The 17,471-nt window shown below is 42.3% G+C and overlaps 1 protein-coding gene across 3 annotated transcripts in view; it reads left to right on the top strand.

The window, feature by feature from the left end:
• Nucleotides 1-17,471, top strand: part of LOC118385583 (high affinity cAMP-specific and IBMX-insensitive 3',5'-cyclic phosphodiesterase 8B-like) — an 89,420-nt gene that overhangs the window by 17,934 nt on the left and 54,015 nt on the right. For 2 of the 3 annotated variants that reach the window (XM_052521449.1, XM_052521448.1), the window contains exon 2: nucleotides 6,581-6,637. In XM_052521449.1, coding sequence (XP_052377409.1) covers nucleotides 6,581-6,637 — 57 coding nt within the window. Of the gene's footprint in view, nucleotides 1-6,353; nucleotides 6,436-6,580; nucleotides 6,638-17,471 lie in introns of those variants that run through there. The other variant, XM_052521450.1, reaches the window with a different exon arrangement.

Genomic DNA, 17,471 nt, shown 5'->3' with positions numbered 1-17,471 from the left:
TAGTCATTGTGTGATAGGAATATTGGACCAAAAACTAAACTTTTGGGGACTTTTTTTATTAGACTCTTTAGTGGTGTCAATCCTTTTGACCCCTGCCTTTAAAAAACTGTAAGTGAATGTCATTGTGAATGCAGTGAGAGATGTGTACCTGTCGTTATGATGCAGTAATGTGACCTTGATGGGTGCTTATGGCTTCATATTTCCTGTCATGAACACACACACACACACACAAAACACACACACACAAACACAGGTAGATGGTACTCTGTGTTCTCTGTTACTGTATAACACAGCCTGTTCTATATTCAGGACGGACAGGCAGACAGACAGATAGACAGGCAGGGAGGCAGGCAGGTGTCAGCTACCAGGTGGTCTGATGAAAGGCTTAGAAGAGATTTTAGAGTGGAGAGGAGGCATCTGTTTTTTGTTTTTGTGTGAGAGAGTGTGCTAATGTATCTGAGAGCTTTCAGGGAACCATAGTGTTTTTTTTTTATTTTTATCTGGGCCAGCGCTACAACACACACACAGCACTGTGGACGCATATAGGCCAGAATAAGTGGCACTACATGAAAAGAGAGAGAAACGGAGAGAGGGAAAAACAGAGAGAGAGAGAGAATTATGCTCAAACCTGTCTCTGCTTAATAGTGCTGAGCTATTAGTGTTTGTTTTTTGTTTAGGTTGGTTCGGTTTCAGTTAGATTATTACAAAATAATAACGTTTTTTCGATTTTGGTTTTGATCTTTTTTTTACGTTAAATGTGTCATGAAATAATGACACTAGAATGATTTTAGAGCTTTTTAATGGACATTTCAAAACAAAAAATTTGCGAACATTCAATTGCCAAAACATTGAAAATATTCCATTGTCTCCGTCATGGTCCACATTGGGTAGACATCAATTGAAAAATAGGAAATGACTATGAAATAAGAAAATATTTAAGTTGTGTATATTACTTTGTTTTATTTGATTACTTTTTTTTATTTTTTATTCCTTTAAAGTCATCATCTCATCTCTGCTCAGGTAGAAGCAGCCAGCCAGCCAGACCATCTAATGTTATCTATGTGCTCTCCATACAGTACTGGCTTTAGTCATCCTTTTTATCTAGCCTACCTAAGTATGCTGCTGAGCTGTCAACAACATCATTTGACTAGTTCTTCAAAGGGCTCCCAAGTGGCGCAGCGTAGTGTTGTCCGAGTTAGGATTTGGCTGGGGTAGGCCGTCATTGTAAATAAGAATTTGTTCTTAAGGATCTGACCCTTTTTTAAAATTTTTGCCTAAAATAACATACCCAAATCTAACTCCCTGTAGCTCAGGCCCTGAAGCAAGGATATGCACATTTTTGGTCCAATTGAAAGGAAACACATTGAAGTTTGTGGGAATGTGAAAGGAATGTAGGAGAATATAACACAATAGATCTGGTAAGAGATAATACAAAGAAAAAACAACCGGTTTTTGTTTGTTTTGTACCATCATCTTTGAAATGCAAGAGAAAGGCCATAATGTATTATTCCAGCCCAGGTGCAATTTCGATTTTGGCCACTAGATGGCAGCAGTGTATGTGCAAAGTTTCAGACTGATCCAATGAACCATTGCGTTTCTGTTCAAAATGTTGTATTAAGACTGCCCAAATGTGCCTAATTTGTTTATTAATAACTGTTCATGTTCAAAGCTGTGCACTCTCCTCAAACAATAGCATGGTCTTCTTTAACTGTAATAGCTACTGTAAATTGGACAGTGCAGTTAGATTAACAATAATTTAAGCTTTCTGCCAATATCAGATATGTATATGTCCTGGGAAATGTTCTTGTTACTTACAACCTCATGCTAATCGCATTAGCCTACGTTAGCTCAACCGTCCCACAGGTGACCCACCAATCCTGAAGAAGTTTTAACTAACTTTCCTAGTTACATAAAAATAAATAAAGTAGATAAGGCATACTTTCAAAAACTCTCTGTCCCTCTCGTCATTGTGTTTTGTAAATTCCTCTCTCTTGCGGTATATGCGTGTAATGAATTTCCTCCTCTTCTTCCGAAGAGGAGAGGCGAAACGGATCAGAGGACCAATACGCGGCGTGGTAATTGTCCATGGTACTTTTTTAATGCGTAAAGGTACACATGAACAAACTAACAAAAAAACAAGAAATGTGAAAACTCAAAACAGTCCTATCTGGTGCACACACAGAGACAGGAACAATCACCCACAAACACACAGTGAAACCCAGGCTACCTAAGTATGATTCTCAATCAGAGACAACTAATGACACCTGCCTCTGATTGAGAACCATACTAGGCCGAAACATAGAAATTCCCAAAACCTAGAAAAACAAACATAGACTGCCCACCCAAATCACGCCCTGACCATACTAACTAAATACAAAACACCGAAAATAAAGGTCAGAACGTGACAATGCGGTCTGTTTGTATCTAACCTAACGTAGCAGGTGTAAAAGTGTATCCATCCAGAGATCTGTATATAATGACAAGATGCTCATGCTTCCGCTCTTACAATGGGAGTCATTTTCCCAAAGGCGGGAAGGCAGGCGACAAGCTTACGTCCAAAATAAGCCCATAGAAACTCATTGGGCTGAATTTGTACAGATTTTGGCGAGAGTAATACCTCTTGCTTCACCTCTTCCTCTCTCATCCGTCTCTGCCCGAGCCAGAAAAAACAGGCACGTTTCTGCACATAACTGGGTTGAATATTTGATTAAACTCCATTCAGTCCAGTCTCCCACATAGTTCTTGAGTTGATTTCTCTCATGAATTAGTTGATTTCTCACACACCAAAAAATCTAAATGGAACTCAAATAATTGAACTAACATCAGTCAATTAGTTGTTTAATAAAAAAAAAAGTAAAATAATTTTGGTTGATCGTTCAGCACTACCTCTAAAGGTTCTAGAGTCCAGTCACTCTATGACAGTGGTTAGATGAGAGGCTGCTGTGGTTTTGTCCACACACCCTCTAGTCTATACCCTTCAATACAATCTCTATACTCTCTTCTATACACTCTATACCCTCTCTATACACCCTTCTATACCCTCTCTATACCCTCTCTATACACCCTTCTATACACTCTCTATACCCTCTCTATACACCCTTCAATACACTCTCTATACCTTCTCTATACACCCTTCAATACACTCTCTATACCCACTCTATACACTCTATACCCTCTCTATACTCTCTTCTATACACTCTATACCCTCTCTATACACCCTTCTATACACTCTATACACTCTCTATACCCTCTCTATACACTCTCTATACCCTCTCTATACCCTCTCTATACACCCTTCAATACACTCTCTATACCCTCTCTATACACCCTTCAATACACTCTCTATACCCTCTCTATACACTCTCTATACCCTCTCTATACACTCTCTATACCCTCTCTATACCCTCTCTATACACCCTTCAATACACTCTCTATACCTTCTCTATACACCCTTCAATACACTCTCTATACCCTCTCTATACACTCTCTATACCCTCTCTATACACCCTTCTATACACTCTCTATACCCTCTTTATACACCCTTCTATACACTCTCTATACCCCCTTCTATACACCCTTCTATACACTCTATACCCTCTCTATACACCCTTCTATACACTCTCTATACACCCTTCTATACACTCTCTATACCCTCTCTATACACCCTTCTATACACTCTCTATACCCTCTTTATACACCCTTCTATACACTCTCTATACCCCCTTCTATACACCCTTCTATACACTCTATACCCTCTCTATACACCCTTCTATACACTCTCTATACCCCCTTCTATACACCCTTCTATACACTCTATACACCCTTCTATACACTCTCTATACCCTCTTTATACACCCTTCTATACACTCTCTATACCCCCTTCTATACACCCTTCTATACACTCTATACCCTCTCTATACACCCTTCTATACACTCTCTATACACCCTTCTATACACTCTCTATACCCTCTCTATACACCCTTCTATACACTCTCTATACCCTCTTTATACACCCTTCTATACACTCTCTATACCCCCTTCTATACACCCTTCTATACACTCTATACCCTCTCTATACACCCTTCTATACACTCTCTATACTCCCTTCTATACACCCTTCTATACACTCTATACCCTCTCTATACACCCTTCTGAAATACACTCTCTATACCCCCTTCTATACACCCTTCTATACACTCTATACCCTCTCTATACACCCTTCTATACACTCTCTATACTCTCTATACACCATTCTATACACTCTCTATACACCCTTCTATACACTCTCTATACCCTCTCTATACACCCTTCTATACACTCTCTATACCCTCTTTATACACCCTTCTATACACTCTCTATACCCCCTTCTATACACCCTTCTATACACTCTATACCCTCTCTATACACCCTTCTATACACTCTCTATACCCCCTTCTATACACCCTTCTATACACTCTATACCCTCTCTATACACCCTTCTATACACTCTCTATACCCCCTTCTATACACCCTTCTATACACTCTATACCCTCTCTATACACCCTTCTATACACTCTCTAAACATTCTCTAAACATTCTCTATACACTCTCTAAACATTCTCTATACACTCTCTAAACATTCTTTATACACTCTCTAAACATTCTCTATACACTCTCTAAACATTCTCTATACACTCTCTAAACATTCTCTATACCCTCTCTATACACCCTTCTATACCCTCTCTATACACCCTTCTATACACTCTCTAAACATTCTCTATACACTCTCTAAACATTCTCTATACACTCTCTATACATTATTCTATGCCCCTCTCTGTCCTCCTACACAGACATGGTTCAGGAACCATAGGAGACACAGGGACAGGGCACAAGAGACCTGATGAGCTCATTGTTGGCACTAATCGCCATACATTGTTGGCCATACATCAGATCCTAACTGATGTTCCCACAAACAAACACAAACAGTCCCTTATCCATTGAATATGACTGCAGAGCTGGCCTCATTCAACTCTGTAAGGGAGGCCAAGAGGGACAATTAACACAGCACTGAGTCAATGAACCGCGATGAGCTGTGATAAACAGATAATGACAGGTGTCCAGAGAGGCACAGAGACAGATATGGGTCATTGCCACCAGTGTGGGGGTCGTCATTGCCACCGGTGTGGGTCGTTCAACGAAGCCTTTGGCTTCCCTTTGGTATTTTAAGGATAAATTGTACACCAATATTGAATGTTATATTAAATGAAGTGCCCTTTAATATAGGTCACATGGAGAAGTCAATAAATCTGATTTTCAATATGAATAAAGACTTGCTAAAGTGGCAAAATGCACCCTCGGTGACTTCTAGAAAGATTTTAAACCACTTAACTCCAGCATTTCTCCACGTGTTCACCATCATTGTAAACCCCTAGTTATTTTGTTGTTTTGACAAAGTCATTTCTGAAGATGGTTATTTATTCATTCACGTCTGTCCCTCATGTTTCATGTCAACCCTGTTACGTGAACTGAATTTTCATTTTAATACGATGAAACTATTCCTTTTAAAATATTTATAAAAACATTTAAAAAAAACATTGAACATCAAATAGTCAAATCATAGTGTGAAAGCGGGTGAGCTGGTTCTTTTCGGCCATTTTCAAGCATAACCCTCTTACCCATAGACAGACAGGTTGGGAATGTTGTTTTTTTAAGAAGAAAAAAAAGAGTGAATAAAAGCTTACATTCAATTGCCCCTCTCTGTTGCACACAACTCGCTTCCATTCCCCCTGTCACAAGAGGGTTTATGGCTGATTTTAAGGTGAAATGGTCAACCCTGTTACGGTCAACCCTGTTACGGTCAACCCTGTTGATTTATTTGCCACTTAATAGGCACTTTTTCTGGGCTTTTTGAGAGGTTGAAGTGGAACATGTGTTCTTTATGACAGAATGTTGAAATTACGTGAAATCAAACATGTTTTTTTCACCAAGGCACAATTCTCAAAAAGGCACCGAATTGGTGGAAGGACCCATGTGCATGTCACGTTTGAAGCTGCGTTAGCTCCAGTCTATCAACAGTGTCAGTACTGCTTCCCAACAAGGCATTACTCACATACACCTGTCTGTCTGTATCCCTTAATACTCTTTAAAGAGGCTTGTAACAGGCCTGGTCTTGCTGCGTCACTAATAGTGTGAGCGTGGAACATCCTAAGCCGTTAGTCGATAGTCCAGTAGCCAGAAATCCTTCCTGCTATAGTTGATGCAGTAACATTGTTCAGTGAGCTGACCAGCGTTTGCTCAGGAGTATAGAGCTTCTGTTTTTTTGATTGAATACCTGCGTATGGAGTATTAGCTGGTTGAGACAGAGAGAGAAGGAAAGAGATAGAGAGAGGGGGGGAAAGCGACAGCGAGAGAGAGAGGTTCAGGGCATGTATGGTACCTGAAGAAGAGGGTAAAATGGTAAGCGGTACTCTGTTTCCCCTTTTTCTATGTTTCATGTTTTACTCCTGCTCTCTCGTCTGTTTTTACTCTTGCTATTCATTGTTTTGTTGTTTTTGTTTGAGCTTGAACTCATTCCCCCTCTCTCTCTCCGGTTGTGTTCCAGGTATCAGCCACAGAAGAATGCATAGGACCTATGAGACTGACCCAAGAACCTATTCAGGTACAACTGCACTTTACATTCTTCTGTATTTCTCCTGATAACAGCATGCTCCTGTTTAGTGCCCACCGTCCATCAATTATCAGGAGTCTGCTGTATATTGTTATGCAATTCAGTGATGTTACATGTTGTGGTGGAGCACATCATGGGCAGTTTGTCTCTTCTTCACGCTACTAAAGGCTTTGGAGTGGTGGCCATTTTGATTGGCCCAGAAGAGGATTTTAAGACATGATTAGAAAGCGTAATGAGAGAGATTTGCGAAAATGACTTTTGTTCTCAAATAAACAGGTTGAACAACAGCATAGAAACGCATCAGCGGAATCAAATCAAATCCAATCCAATTTTACTTCGCACGCGCGCCGAATACAACAGGTATATCACCTTACCGTGAAATGCTTACCAACCGTGCAGTTCAAGAAATAAAGTTGAGAAAATATTTACTAAATAACCTGAAGTAGAAAATGTAGTAAAAAGTAACACAATTAAATAACATTAATGAGGCTACGTACAGGGGATACTGGTACTAGTCAATGTGCGGGGGTACAGGTTAGTTGAGGTCATTTGTACATGCAGGTTGGGGTAAAGGGACTCCGCCAGTCATTTTTAGGGGTCATAATCCCAGAATAAAACAAATGCACAAGACAAGTACAGTGCTTACAGCCTTATTCTAAAATTGTTTTGTTTTTTGTCCTCATCAATCTACACACAATACCCTATGAGGACAAAGCAAAAACTGGTTTTTAGAAATGTTTGCTAATTTGTTAAAAATAAAAATCAGAAATGCCTTATTTACACAAGTATTCAGACCCTTTGCGATGAGACTCGAAATTGAGCTCAGGTGCATCCATTTATTATCCTTGAGATGTTTCTACAACTTGATTGGAGCCTACCTGAGGTAAATTGTATTGATTGGACATGATTTGGAAAGGCACGCACCTGTCTATATAAGGTTCCACAGTTGACAGTGCATGTCAGAGAAAATACCAAGCCATGAGGTTGAAGGAGACAGCATTGTGTTGAGGCATAGATCTGGGGAAGGGTACCAAAACATTTCTGAAGTGTTGAAGGTCCCCAAGAACACAGTGGCCTCCATCATTCTTAAATGGAAGAAGTTTGGAACCAACAAAATTCTTCCTAGAGCTGGCCGCCTGGCCAAACTGAGCAATCGCGGGAGAAGGGACTTGGTCAGGGAGGTGACCAAGAACGAGATGGTCTCTCGGACAGAACTCCAGAGTTCCTCTGTGGAGACAGGAAAACTTTCCAGAAGGACAACCATCTCTGCACCACTCCACCAATCAGGCCTTTATGGTAAAGTGGCCAGACGGAAGACACTCTTCAGTAAAAGGCACATGACAGCCAGCTTGGAGTTTGCCAAAAGGCACCAAAAGGACTCTCAGACCATGAGAAACAAGATTCTCTGGTCTGATGAAACAAGGATAGAACTCTTTGGCCTGAATGCCAAGCGTCACATCTGGAGGAAACCTGGCACCACCCCTATGTTGAAGAATGGTGGTGGCAGCATCATGTTGTGTGGATGTTTTTCAGTGGCAGGGACTGGGAGACTAGTCAGGATCGAGGGAAAAATGAACGGCGCAAAGTAAAGAGAGATATTTGATGAAAACCTGCTCCAGAGCTCTTAGGACCTCAAACTGGGCCAAAGGTTCACCTTCTAACACGACAACGACCCTAAGCACACAGCCAAGACAAAAACAAAATGGTTTTGCTTTGTCATTATGTGGTATTGTGTGTAGACTGATGAGGGGAAAAAACAATTGTATAAATTTTAGTATAAGGCTGCAACGTAACAAATGTGGAAAGAGTCAAGGGGTCTGAATACTTTCCGAATGCGCTGTATGTCTATCTACAATATGTAGATTGTGACTGTGTCTGTATTCACTATGGGATGTGATCTCAGTGTTTGGGTAGGGGGGTGCAATACTATTTTACACATTGCAGAATAATAGTGAAGACAACAAAACTATGAAATAACACATATGGAATCATGTAGTAACCAAAAAAAGTGTTACATTTTTTTTTAGATTCTTCAAAGTAGCCACCCTTTGCCTTGATGACAGCTTTGTCATTTTTTTGTTGCAAATATGTTTAAAAAAACTGTTTTTGCTTTGTCATTATGTGGTATTCTCTTGGCATTCTCTCAACCAGCTTCACCTGGAATGCTTTTCCAACAGTCTTGAAGGAGTTCCCACATATGCTGAGGTGGCTGCTTTTCCTTCACTTTGCGGTCCAACTCATTCCAAACCATCTCAATTGGGTTGAGTTTGGGTGATTATGGAGGCCAGGTCATCTGATGCAGCCCTCCATCACTCTCCTTCTTGGTCAAATAGCCCTTACACAGCCTGGAGGGGTTGGTTCATTGTCCTGTTGAAAAACAAATAATAGTCCCACTAAGCGCAAACCAGACGGGATGGTGTATCGCTGCAGAATGCTGTGGTAGAGATTCTGTTTAAGTGTGGCTTGAATCACACCTCTTCCTCCATGCTTCACGGTGGGAACCACACATGCAGAGATCATCTCTTCACCTTCTCTGCGTCTCACAAAGACTCGTCGGTTGGAACCAAATATCTCAAGGTTGTACTAATCAGACCAAAGTACAGATTTCCACCAGTATAATGTCCATTGCTCGTGTTTCTTGGCCTAAGCAAGTCTCTTCTTATTATTGGTGTCCTTTAGTAGTGGTTTCTTTGCAGCAATTTGACCATGAATGTCTGATTCACACAGTCTCCTCTGAACAGTTGATGTTGAGATGTGTCTGTTACTTGAACTCTGTGAAGCATTTATTTGTGCTGCAATTTCTGAGGCTGGTAACTCTAATGAACTTATCCTTTGCATAAGAGGTAACTCTGGGTCTACCTTTCCTGTGGCGGTCCTCATGAGAGCCAGTTCCATCATAGCGCTTGATGGTTTTTGCGAGTGCACTTGAAGAAACTTTCAAAGTTCTTGAAATCGACTGACCTTCATGTCTTCAAGTAATGATGGACTGTTGTTTCCCTTTGCTTATTTGAGCTGTTCTTGCCATAATATGGACTTGGTCCTTTACCAAATAGGACTATCTTCTGTATACCTACCCTAACTTGTCACAACACAACTGATTGGCTCAAACGCATGAAGAAGGGAAGAAATTCCACAAATTAACTTTTAACAAGGCACACCTGTTAATTAAAATGCATTCCAGGTGACTACCTCATGAAGCTGGTTGAGAGAATGCCAAGAGTATGCAAAGCTGTCATCAAGACAAAAGGGTGGCTACTTTGAAGAATCTCAAATATAACATATATTTGGATATGTTTGACACTTTCTTTGGTTACCACATTATTTCATAGTTTTAATATCTTCACTATTATTCTACAATGTAGAAAATGGTCAAAATAAATAAAAACCCTGGAATGACTAGGTGTGTTCACATTTTTGACTGCTACTGTATATATTTTTACTTGCGTCCAATTCTTTGGTTTCAATGAATTTAGGGGAAACACTGTAGATATCATTGCATTGATAGAATGGTTTCAACATGGCGTAACAATGAGACACCACATGACACAACATGGCATAACAATGAGACACCACATGACACAACATGGCGTAACAATGAGACGCCACATGACACAACATGGCATAACAATGAGACACCACATGACACAACATGGCATAACAATGAGACACCACATGACACAACATGGCATAACAATGAGACACCACATGACACAACATGGCGTAACAATGAGACACCACATGACACAACATGGCATAACAATGAGACACCACATGACACAACATGGCGTAACAATGAGACACCACATGACACAACATGGCGTAACAATGAGACACCACATGACACAACATGGCGTAACAATGAGACACCACATGACACAACATGGCGTAACAATGAGACACCACATGACACAACATGGCGTAACAATGAGACACCACAATGACACAACATGGCGTAACAATGAGACACCACATGACACAACATGGCGTAACAATGAGACACCACATGACACAACATGGCGTAACAATGAGACACCACATGACACAACATGGCGTAACAATGAGACACCACATGACACAACATGGCGTAACAATGAGACACCACATGACACAACATGGCGTAACAATGAGACACCACATGACACAACATGGCGTAACAATGAGACACCACAATGACACAACATGGCGTAACAATGAGACACCACAATGACACAACATGGCGTAACAATGAGACACCACATGACACAACATGGCGTAACAATGAGACACCACATGACACAACATGGCGTAACAATGAGACACCACAATGACACAACATGGCGTAACAATGAGACACCACATGACACAACATGGCGTAACAATGAGACACCACATGACACAACATGGCGTAACAATGAGACACCACAATGACACAACATGGCGTAACAATGAGACACCACATGACACAACATGGCGTAACAATGAGACACCACATGACACAACATGGCGTAACAATGAGACACCACATGACACAACATGGCGTAACAATGAGACACCACAATGACACAACATGGCATAACAATGAGACACCACATGACACAACATGGCGTAACAATGAGACACCACATGACACAACATGGCGTAACAATGAGACACCACATGACACAACATGGCGTAACAATGAGACACCACAATGACACAACATGGCGTAACAATGAGACACCACATGACACAACATGGCGTAACAATGAGACACCACATGACACAACATGGCGTAACAATGAGACACCACAATGACACAACATGGCGTAACAATGAGACACCACATGACACAACATGGCGTAACAATGAGACACCACATGACACAACATGGCGTAACAATGAGACACCACATGACACAACATGGCGTAACAATGAGACACCACAATGACACAACATGGCGTAACAATGAGACACCACATGACACAACATGGCATGTGGCATACATGTACACTATATAACTTTTTTCACTAGGGGGTTGGAAACAAAAGTATTTTCCAATTGTTCCGTTACGAACAGAAACCCGACCAGCATAATAAAGTTCTGAACCTGTTCAAACCCTCCAAAAAATGTATGGTTCATAAAAGTTCCATTTCATTTATATTTTAACTCGTGAAATGTACATAGTAATTACATTTAGCTTGTGAATTTACTCCACCAGTTAGTGCAGATAGAGCATTTTGGTATGGACCGGGTAAGCTAGATGTTAACATGTTTGATTGGTCAGATATGTGCAGGAACAGGTAAGATAGATGTTAACATGTTTAATTGGTCAGATATGTGCAGGAACAGGTAAGATAGATGTTAACATGTTTAATTGGTCAGATATGTGCAGGAACAGGTAAGATAGATGTTAACATGTTTGATTGGTCAGATATGTGCAGGAACAGGTAAGCTAGATGTTAACATGTTTCATTGGTCAGATATGTGCAGGAACAGGTAAGCTAGATGTTAACATGTTTCATTGGTCAGATATGTGCAGGAACAGGTAAGCTAGATGTTAACATGTTTGATTGGTCAGATATGTGCAGGAACAGGTAAGATAGATGTTAACATGTTTCATTGGTCAGATATGTGCAGGAACAGGTAAGATAGATGTTAACATGTTTGATTGGTCAGATATGTGCAGGAACAGGTAAGCTAGATGTTAACATGTTTGATTGGTCAGATATGTGCAGGAACAGGTAAGCTAGATGTTAACATGTTTCATTGGTCAGATATGTGCAGGAACAGGTAAGCTAGATGTTAACATGTTTGATTGGTCAGATATGTGCAGGAACAGGTAAGATAGATGTTAACATGTTTGATTGGTCAGATATGTGCAGGAACAGGTAAGATAGATGTTAACATGTTTGATTGGTCAGATATGTGCAGGAACAGGTAAGATAGATGTTAACATGTTTGATTGGTCAGATATGTGCAGGAACAGGTAAGATAGATGTTAACATGTTTGATTGGTCAGATATGTGCAGGAACAGGTAAGATAGATGTTAACATGTTTGATTGGTCAGATATGTGCAGGAACAACAACAAAAAACATTATTATCCGGTTCTCAAGATTTTCAAATAACGGAGATCACTTTCGTTCGTGGTTCTGTTTCTGTTTCCTCTGAAAATGTAGTTTCCCCCCCCCCCAGTTTTCAGTTGTGTTCCCTGAACTGGTTCCATCCCTGCTTTACACCCGATGGTGTGTGGGTTGGTGGTAGTTAAGTTTCCGGTAACCAGCTGTGAACAACTGCTAGTTTGAGGTTAAGGTTGTGTCCTGTGGATTGGGATTAAGGCAGTGTGAGCCTTTGAGAAGGACAGATTATCTCCCAGGCATTAACACTGTTGTGTAATTTAAGGAAGGGAGTGTTAGTTACACAAGATCATAGGTGTTGTATGTTTCTTGTGCATCTAGACATCTAGGTCTCTGTCTTCTTACATCTCTGTCATTGTGCTTGATGGAGTAATGGAATAGTCCCAATAGTGCAAACCTGGCTGAATCAAATGGCTGAATCAAATGCTCAAAGTGTTTGAAGGAAAATACATACTGAAAGGCTCTACCCTTCATCCGTCCGTCTTTATTGTGCTAAATAAAAACCTCCTCCAAACCTCATATCCAGAACTCCTCCATTCTTCGTTATCAGGCTGTGTGAAAGCCTCTGCTGGAGGTAGTGTTTGGCAATGTCTGGCTGAACCAGGTGGAAGGACGAGAGACTTTATTACAACCCCTCCTCCCCATACAGCCCTCAACACACGCTCCATTAAAATAACTACTCTCCTCAAGATGTGGAGCGCACCCAGACACACACACACACACACACACACACACACACACACACACACACACACACACACACACACACACACACACACACACACACACACACACACACACACACACACACACACACACACACACACACGAAGAGTCACGCACACAAAGTCATACACACAAACAGACACACAAGGGAGCACACGCACAGAAACAGACACACACGTACAGTTACGTACACACTCACAGAGAGTCATGCACACGCACAAACAGACAGCGGAAGCACACACACATCCGCACACACACACATCCGCACACACACACATCTGCACACACACACACACACACACACACACACACACACACACACACACACACACACACACACACACACACACACACACACACACACACACACACACACACACACACACACACACACACACACACACACACACACACACATCCGCATCGTACGCACACGGAGTCATGCACACACAAATTCTACTGTACCATGATCTAACTCCCCATTCCCTCTTTACCTCCCTCCCACTTGAACAGAGAGAACGAGAGAGAAAAGAGAGAAGAAATGATCAAATTCTCCGGAGGAGAGAGTTGCGTGCTGAAAGTTCCCTCCTGACATTTATCGTTCCCTCTGAGCCCTGGAAAGACTCGGTAGCTCCAAATCTACTTCTCTCCGCTCCTTCGTTTCTGCACCCTTTCACAGGACTCCTCCTCAATCAGAGGGATTATTTTCCAGCGGGCTCAGAGGGTGAACTGTTGTTGACTGTAGGCTGCAGAAGACAGTGTACAGGGTGCTCTGCTCTTACTTTGGACAGGGAACTTAGGATGGTCTCTTAACTTAAGAAACCATATGGAGAAACATGCTGTAGCCCCCACTTCAAAAACGGGAAAGCATTTACATGTTGTTCTGAGTGTGAGGAGTAAACCATGCTTATTAGGAATGATCCATCAGATTGATGACTGCTAGTATGTCTCCTCCACACCGTACTCCTTGGCTCTACGCCAAGAGGAGTCCCACTGACAAGACTTGGTGTAAAGCCAGTCAGCGAGATGTCTCTCGCTATCGCTCTGAGAAACTATATGTCTGTCTGTCTGTCTGTCTGTCTGTCTGTCTGTCTGTCTGTCTGTCTGTCTGTCTGTCTGGCTGGCTGGCTGGCTGGCTGTCTGTTTGTTTGTTCCATACCTTTGTCCCCCTATCTGTCTGCCTGGTCAAGGGTGTGCAGAGACGGAGGCTTAAAGGATTCTAGCTTTAACCTCTGAACTGTGATTGGCTGAGTCAGCATGGCACAGCAGTCAGTCGTAGAGGCCCTTCTCTATGTCAGTCCTGCCTTGAGGGCAACACAGTGTGTAAACCACTTAGGGAAACCACTGGGGTAAATCACCATGAAGTGATTGTGTGTTCGAACACACTCCAACTATTTAGCACTTGGATGATAAAGATAATCATGAAAGACATCCACTTGGAGGAGGTATGATCAGTCACTTTAACTCTTCCTACATGTACATATTACCTCAATTACCTCGACTAACCGGTGCCCCCGCACATTGATTCTGTACCGTTACCCCCTGTATATAGCCTTGCTATTGTTATTTTACTGTTGCTGTTTAATTAATTGTTACTTTTATTTTCTATGTTTTACTTATCTATTTTTTACTTAACACTTTTTTTTTCTTAAAACTTCTTAAATCAAATCCAATTTTATTTGCCACATGCGCCGAGTACAGGTGTAGACCTTACAGTGAAATGCTTACTTACAAGCCCTTAACCAACAATGCAGTTTTAAGAAAAATACCTACATAATAATAAATAAATGTTAGAAATAATTAAAGAGACGCATTAAAATAACAATAACGAGGCTATATACAGGGGGTACCGGTACAGAGTCAATGTGGAGGCTATATACAGGGGGTACCGGTACAGAGTCAATGTGGAGGCTATATACAGGGGGTACCGGTACAGAGTCAATGTGGAGGCTATATACAAGGTGTTACTGTACAGAATCAATGTGGAGGCTATATACAGGGGGTACCGGTACAGAGTCAATGTGGAGGCTATATACAGGGGGGTACCGACCGGTACAGAGTCAATGTGGAGGCTATATACAGGGGGTACCGGTACAGAGTCAATGTGGAGGCTATATACAGGGGGTACCGGTACAGAGTCAATGTGGAGGCTATATACAGGGGGTACCGGTACAGAGTCAATGTGGAGGCTATATACAAGGTGTTACTGTACAGAGTCAATGTGGAGGCTATATACAGGGGGTACCGGTACAGAGTCAATGTGGAGGCTATATACAGGGGGTACCGGTACAGAGTCAATGTGGAGGCTATATACAAGGTGTTACTGTACAGAGTCAATGTGGAGGCTATATACAGGGGGTACCGGTACAGAGTCAATGTGGAGGCTATATACAGGGGGTACCGGTACAGAGTCAATGTGGAGGCTATATACAGGGGGTACCGGTACAGAGTCAATGTGGAGGCTATATACAGGGGGTACTGGTACAGAGTCAATGTGGAGACTATATACAGGGGGTACTGGTACAGAGTCAATGTGGAGGCTATATACAGGGGGTACCGGTACAGAGTCAATGTGGAGGCTATATACAGGGGGTACCGGTACAGAGTCAATGTGGAGGCTATATACAGGGGGTACTGGTACAGAGTCAATGTGGAGACTATATACAGGGGGTACCGGTACAGAGTCAATGTGGAGGCTATATACAGGGGGTACCGGTACAGAGTCAATGTGGAGGCTATATACAGGGGGGTACCGGTACAGAGTCAATGTGAAGGCTATATACAGGGGGGTACCGGTACAGAGTCAATGTGAAGGCTATATACAGGGGGTACTGGTACAGAGTCAATGTGCGGGGGCACCGGTTAGGTAATATGTATATGTAGGTAGAGTTATTAAAGTGACTATGCATATATAATAACAGAGAGTAGCAGCATCATAAAAGGGGGGGTAGCCATTTGATTAGGTGTTCTGGAGTCTTATGGTGTGAGTAGTAGAAGCTGTTTAGAAGCCTCTTGGACCTAGCCTTGGGGCTAGAGCACAGTCTATGACTAGGGTGGCTGGAGTCTTTGACAATTTTTAGGGCCTTGCTCTGACACCGTCTGGTATAGAGGTCCTGGATGGCAGGAAGCTTGTCCCAAGTGATGTACTGGGCCGTACGCACTACCCTCTGTAGTGCCTTGCAGTCGGACGCCGAGCAGTTGTCTTACCAGGCGGTGATGCAACCAGGATGCTCTCGGTGGTGCAGCTGTAGAACCTTTTGAAGATCTGAGGACCCATGCCAAATCTTTTCAGTCTCCTGAGGGGGAATAGGTTTTGTCAAGCCCTCTTCACGACTGTCTTGGTGTGCTTGGACCATGTTAGTTTGTTGTTGATGTGGACACCAAGGAACTTGAAGCTCTCAACCTGCTCCACTACAGCCCTGTCGATGAGAATGGAAGCGTGCTCCTTTTCCACGTTGAGGGAGAGGTTTTTGTCCTGGCACCACACTGCCAGGTCTCTGACCTCCTCCCTATAGGCTGTCTCATTGTTGTCGGTGATCAGGCCTAACACTGTTGCCTCATCGGCAAACTTAATGATGTCGTTGGAGTCGTGGCATGAAGCTGTTGTGTGTTAAGGGCTTGTAAGTAATGTGACAAATAAACTGTGATTTGATTTGATTATGTGTATGTACACGCACTCAAGCGGCAACACACACAGAACTGTCTGGCCCGTGTGCGGGTGCATGGCAGGTCGGCAGATAGTAGGATTTTGGGACGGCGTCGCCTGAGGTGTGTGTGTGTGTGTGTGTGCGTGTGTGTGTGTGTGTGTGTGTGTGTGTGTGTGTGTGTGTGTGTGTGTGTGTGTGTGTGTGTGTGTGTGTGTGTGTGTGTGTGTGTGTGTGTGTGTGTGTGTGTGTGTGTGTGGAATTTCACACGGCAGCTCCATGGTTACACAGCCCAGCTCGGGATCAAAGGGTGTAGACCTTTCACAGCCTCCTACCAATGCCAGCCCCCCCCTTCCCTTTT

Source organism: Oncorhynchus keta, chromosome 6 (assembly GCF_023373465.1).
Source record: "Oncorhynchus keta strain PuntledgeMale-10-30-2019 chromosome 6, Oket_V2, whole genome shotgun sequence".
Taxonomy (NCBI): Eukaryota; Metazoa; Chordata; class Actinopteri; order Salmoniformes; family Salmonidae; genus Oncorhynchus; species Oncorhynchus keta.
Note: the sequence above shows the minus strand (reverse complement) of the source record. Positions and strands in the feature narration are given on the sequence as shown.